We start from the raw sequence: 6,226 nt of genomic DNA, 5'->3' as shown, positions 1-6,226 counted from the left end.
TCTCAAAAATTTGTTAAATAGATACAGAGTTTAAATTGTAATTGTAATGTAATTGGCCTGGTCTTTGCTCTATATACTGGTTTTCATATTCATTAACCAAGATAAAAAATTAGAGTTTTGAGTGAAGGTTTCGTGTAATGAAGTAATGATAAGTGGTTGGCTAGTTGCATTATTCTTTCTTGTAATATGCTTATTATTCCTTAATCTATGTAACTCCTCATTTAACAGGAAAAAAGAAAACAATTTCACAAAATGTGAGAATGTGGAATTCACAAAGGAAAATTCTAAAATTACTAATATAAATTCTAGTACAAAATGTTTACAAATTGATCCGATAATAAATGTGATTAGAATTTCAACAATCTAATAAATGAATATTTGAATTATTTTTATGTGTTAAAAATCTTATAATTCAATTGACACATATTTTCAAAAAAAGGCCAAAGTTTAAATCCTTTTTATCGTATTATATATATCTATTGGTGACATCTTATAGTATTCATCCCAGCATCAATCGTTGACAAAACTTGTGAAACAAAACCAATTTGTACCAACATTTGCAAGTATTCTATCATTTTCAATATATATTAGAACTAATACAATTTCACTCATTCATCCAGAATGATCAAACCACATGCAAACACTTATTATCAAGCCCGACATAAGATTGGACTGAGAACAAGAAAAAGAAAGAACACAACATCTAAGTCTAACTGATAAAGGGATAAATAGAGACACATCAAAAGAGATGGCTTTAGACTTTAGTTGTAGGTATCAGGATTTGCCAAGAGGTAGCTTTCAACAACCTTGAACAATCCCGAGGCTCTTTCTTTGCTGCCCTTAATTTCGTCTTCCTTAATCTCAATGTCGCCTTTGGTATGGTACTTACAAGTGCTCTTGCAAATGGACCCTCCATTAGGGGATGGCGTTAACTTTATCTCGTAAGAGATTTTCTCTAGTGTATCCATCAGAGCATCACCCTCAATCACACTGTAGCTGTATGTGAAGTTTTCTTTGTCTATACCTTCAATCTTGTGCTTTAAATATTTAAATTTACTGTCTGCATATAAGAAAAAAAATAGATGAATGTTATTTATCTCATAGTTTGGTTCATCAGAATTTAATTACAAACAAAATTTCAATGGTTACATTTGATCCTTAAGGTTTGGACTAAAATAAGATGCTTAGGGTTTCGTCCAAAATACCTCTAATAGTTTTTAATCCAAAGTAGGATTCAATCATAATGTAACTACCAAAAAACTTGTGGGACTAAATTATTATTGGATCAAATCAAAATGGGAAAAATTATTTGTATAAAGAAAATAGAAATTTGGTTAATTTTGATGGAAACGTATTCCTTTTGATTCAAACTTTAAGAGTTCAAATATATCAGTTTAAAGTTTGTGGTCTAAATTGTGACCGTGCCAATCGTCAGAGAGGTAAATTAAAATTTACCCTTAAAAAATGAAAATTATATTTTAAACGTTACAATTTAGGGGGTGGCAAATTAGACTTTATAGTTTTAAGAGTAATAAATTAAAACCGAGAGTTGAGATGGCAAAAAATTAAAATTTCAACCCTAAATAAAACTCCAAAACTAGGGTTCTAATTAAATGTGCTGAGGTTTAATTAGTTGATTTTGAAACTATAGGATTTAATTTGTTAAATCCTTAAAATATAAGCTTTAAAAGGTCATCGTCTAAATTATAAAATCCTTCTAACTGACTAAGAGGACCTACTAGATTATGAAAATCATCTATATATACTTTTAGTTACATGCCATATTTAATAAATTATGTAACTTGTTTGAATAATAGATATGAATAATGCATTAGAGAAAATTCCCACAAATTAATTTAGAGGAAAAGTTTGTTCATAGAAAATAAAATAAAATAAAAACTCTTGCAATTTCATTCACAAAAACAGTAAAAGAAAAGGGTAGGTTTAAAATACTGAATAAATAAAGCTTGAATAATTGTACGAGTAGTACCTACGCCAAAAGTAATCTTTTTAATGGTTCCAGGTCCTCCATCTCCTTCAAGAATTTCGACATTCTTAATGGCCTGTGGCAGTGGCACTATATTTGGGAGGGGCCCTCCTAGCAGGTCTACATCAAGGACAAAGGCTTTGAACATCTTAGATGGAGGGATGAAAGAGCTGACCTCGGTTTCATAGGTGAAAACACCCATGATAACTTAATTGATATGATAACTTAATTGATATGGTTTGAAGAGGATTGGAGAATGAAGAGGAGGTTATTAATTAATTAAATTTTTTTCTATTTGGTTGAGAACAGGTAGGAATTCTATTACCTATAAAACTATATGAGTATAGAAATGAATCAGCACAGCAAGGTCAGTGTCCTTTCCCTAAAAACTTGCCAACACACTAATACAAAATGGAATACAATAAAAACACGTAGCCCTCCCATCAGAAAAAAAAAAACACGTAGCCCCCTTGCATGTCTTCTATGGACCTACGCATGCCCTTCAGTTGGGTTGCTGTCAACTTGGGTGATGGCCCATTTGTTGGAAGGTGCTTGAGTTGGAGAAGTGGGTATACAGTACACTATACTATAGGCGTTCTAGACTGAGAAGCCAAATGTTGATTTCCAAGTCCTAAATTGTTTATTGGATGTTTCCAGTATACATGAGCAAACATCTTAACTTTTATTCAAGAACTTAAATTTTGGTCAAAGAGAGCACACTTTTTTTTTTTTTTTTTGAGAAAGTAAAGAAAGCACACTTGAATATCTAATAACGAATGTAGGTTCAGATAACTCAACTAATACAGTCTCTCTTTTTCGTGTAATTAGAGATTTGAAATTCTAACTTCGCTTGCACTATAAACCGATTGATGTCTTGATCTGATTATAAATAACAATCAACCAATCTCTTGTCATCAAGTCCTTAAGATTCAAATCCCGCCAGTGCGTGCCCAATTCCTTGCTAGTGGGCCAACTTTGTAATTGGGCTAAAAAATTTACTTGTTTTAGTGGGCTTTTGAGTATCTTACAATGGGTAGCTCCTAGGTAGATTGACCATAGGCTTGCTGAAGTAACTGACCTCTCTAACTGAACACTCTCTTGTTAATGCTTGGTTACTTTCCTAGTTCTCACCCTCTAGTGTCTAACCCTTTACTCTCATGTGGTTCTTCTATTTATAGTCTTGCCTCAATGGACTACTAATGATTACCCTTTCCACCACGCATGCAGAAGGGGCCCATCTAGATTGTTCCTGACAAGAAGGGTCCCACTTTGGAAATAGGAGCCTTGGAACTTACACTAAACGCTGATCGTTGCCCGGCAACAATATTACCCAAGACACTACCAAGGTTGCTCGGACTAAGCTCAAGTAGCATTAGACTTATGGTCGGTACCATTACCATCTTGATCTGCCAGCAAGGTGGACCCCCCCCCCCCCCCTCCCCCCTAAGTGGAATTGTCTACTTTAATTGTTTGGGCTTTATTGTATTGGGCCAAGGGTTTTAGGTTCATGATCATACAATAGCCCCCCTTTGATTCTTTCCTCATTCTCAGGGATAGAATTAAGGATCTTGATTAAGATTTACGTTTCATTTCTTGGGGATACCAATCGTCAGCTTCATTAATTACAAACAAGACAACCTACACGTTTTGGGAAAAAGGGAATGACCAATTGTCCCATCTAACGACTATGATTATCTGACGCTTCGTGTACTGTGGAAATGCATGCGACAGTTATGAAAAGAGTTTTTAATCATTTCTCCCACCTGAATATCCATTAATGCTTACTAAATTCCTTTGGCCTATTAAACTCATCCCTCGCTCCTTTGTTTCATTTTCTACTTCCTTCATTTCTGAGCGCTTTAAGTTACCGAGCACAAATTTCTTCCCGAGCAAATCCCTCTTAGCATTTCTACTGTAAGTCAATTGCTCTCCCCTTTATTTTTAAGTTTTTCTTCCAATTACTTGATATATTAGAATGGGTTTTTCTCATCTTCTTAAGACCGAGGTTGCCTTAGCCAATTTCAGGGCTAGGTTTGACATTCCCTTAGATGTAGATGTAGCGTATTGCCATGAGGATAATGTAGCACTCGAAATGTACCCTCATATAGTGTTCTTCCCATTAATGTCTATATTAGAAGGTGGGGTGAGGTTCCTCATAGACCTATTGATACTTACAGCCCTTAGGTTTTACGGTCTTTGTCCCGACTAACTTCCACCTAACTTCTACTGAGTGGTGAACAATGTTAGCTAGTTGAATAACTTGTACGGGTTACACCTCGACCACCATGATATTAATTTTATGTATAGCTTATGCGGTAACGAGAGGTCGGGGTATTACCTCAAAGTTAGGGACACGCTGGTACGGTTGATATCATGCCTCCCTAATTCTAATAGAAACTCGACTGGAAAATATGTTTGGGTGAGCGGCAATTGGATTACCAATGAGCTCACCTGCCTGACCTTGCCCCGAGATATTGGTTAGTACCGCTCACATTTGATTTACTGTTACCGTCAGTGTTTTGTTATTTATTTAAGGTTGTTTTTATTTTTACTTGAATGCTAATCGCTAGTTCTGATTATGCAGACACTAAAAGGTTTAGACTGGACCGTAGTGCCATTCACGTTTGAGACCTGAATTTCGTACTTTGGTCTGAGATCTTCATACACTTTGATGGCCAATTGCGTGCATCTCACCTCATCCTCGGCTGCACTCCCACATATACAAGCTTCCAAGACCCCAATTAGGCACTAATAGTTGGCAGTCCCTTGCTGTCATATTTAGACGTTTGTTGCGTAGTTTCTTGCCTCCGAGACTAACTCCCAATGAAGCCTGGAGGCTCGGTCCTCAACAAGTCAAAGCAGGTTCATTGCTTCTCGTGACAGATGGTTCGGCAGATATGGTATTTCACGATCAAGCTAAACATATCCCCACCGAGGAACCTGAGGAAGGGGCTCGGGCTATAGAGTTGGTGGAGGTTGAATCAGTGGACTCTTCTTCCGAAGGAACTGAACTTGAGGACTCTAATACCAAGATGGTGGTTAGAAGGAAAATGATGGCTAAATGATTTTTGCCCGGTGGGCGACAGAATCCCCACAACAGGCACCTCCTTCCCCAGCTCCCTGCAGACGTAAAAGGCACTACAGTCTGGATGAGCCCGCCGACTCCCAGGAACATGCCCCTTCCTGGACTCCCCTCGTTCAATCCACAACTCCCCTCATCATCCAAGAGATGACTCAAGGGCCTCGTCCTTCAACCGTGGTGGGGTCGAACATCACTTCATCCTCAGCACCACCCACGGTAGGATGGCAGAACGTGTTCAGAATGGGCAACCGGCCTTTGTCGACCACATCCAGTGTTCGAAACTGGGAGAAGGGGGAGGGAGACCGAGTAGCTTGGAGCCTGGGGTAGGCCCTTCAGCTACCCAATAATGTGCAATACTTCTTCGAGGGTACTGACAAAGCAGTGGCACTCCAGCTTGAGTGGCACACTATCACGGTAATGAGCATTCGTCATTATCACTTTATTCATTTATTATTATTATAATTCTGCAACGTTCATTAACACTTAGTGATCTCTTGCTATTTTGCTAGGCTGCCCAACTGGCTCACATGATGCAAGATCGGTTAAAGAGCTCGGCTGAAAATGCTAAAAAAGAGAAAGCCCTTAAGGAGGTAACCGAGGCCACTATATGGGGGAGGGATGCTACAGTGCGAGTTGCCGAGGGAAAAGTTAAGGAGCATGAGGGGGCCCGTGTACTAACCAAGCAAAGAGCTGCGAACTTAGAGGTTAAGATGGGTGAAATGGAGTTGAGGCTGGCTGAGGTCAAAAGCGTAATCTCGGCTAGAGATAAGGAGGTGGTTGACTTGAAGGCGGCGTTGGAGGAAAGCAAGGATAAATTCTATGATATGGGATTTGCTGACACCAAGAGTTCAAGCAAGCCTGTAATGTTCCAATCTCGGCGGTATGGCTTTGGTGAGGGATGGATGACTGCCGTGAATGCACTGGACATACCAGAAGAGTCCCTTTTCAGGATCCCCAAGTAGATCCCTTATCTAAAGCCCCCACCTCCTCCCATCCAAAGCCCTACCCACGTTAAAGAAGAAAAGAGTCAAAGCATGAGGGTGCTAGTCGAGGAGATTGACTCACACGCCAAGCTCATTGATCTTGAGATCTCCAGCGACCCTATTGCAAGGTAAAGGCAAGTGGCTCAACCTCTCCTCCCAAATCCTGACCAGGTC

The 6,226-nt window shown here is 38.8% G+C and overlaps 1 protein-coding gene across 1 annotated transcript; it reads right to left on the bottom strand.

The window, feature by feature from the left end:
• Positions 1-554: 554 nt before the first annotated feature.
• Positions 555-2,189, bottom strand: LOC126729063 (major allergen Pru ar 1-like). Its single transcript, XM_050434805.1, has 2 exons — positions 1,991-2,189; positions 555-1,060 (listed from the first exon to the last, which is right to left on the bottom strand). Exons 1-2 carry the CDS (start codon positions 2,187-2,189, stop codon positions 762-764), a joined length of 498 nt encoding a protein of 165 aa, XP_050290762.1. The 3' UTR covers positions 555-761.
• Between the last annotated feature and the right edge of the window lie 4,037 nt (positions 2,190-6,226).

This window comes from Quercus robur, chromosome 5 (genome assembly GCF_932294415.1).
Source record: "Quercus robur chromosome 5, dhQueRobu3.1, whole genome shotgun sequence".
In the NCBI taxonomy this organism is placed as follows: Eukaryota; Viridiplantae; Streptophyta; class Magnoliopsida; order Fagales; family Fagaceae; genus Quercus; species Quercus robur.
The sequence above is the reverse complement of the archived record's forward strand: the minus strand, read 5'-3'. Positions and strand labels throughout refer to the sequence as shown.

Excerpts from the sequence above, each read along its gene's own strand:
- LOC126729063 (XM_050434805.1), bottom strand. The coding sequence starts at position 2,189 with ATGGGTGTTTTCACCTATGAAACCGAGGTCAGCTCTTTCATCCCTCCA. Across the intron at positions 1,061-1,990 it reads AAAGATTACTTTTGGCGTAG|ACAGTAAATTTAAATATTTA; the intron begins GTACTACTCGTA and ends TCTTATATGCAG.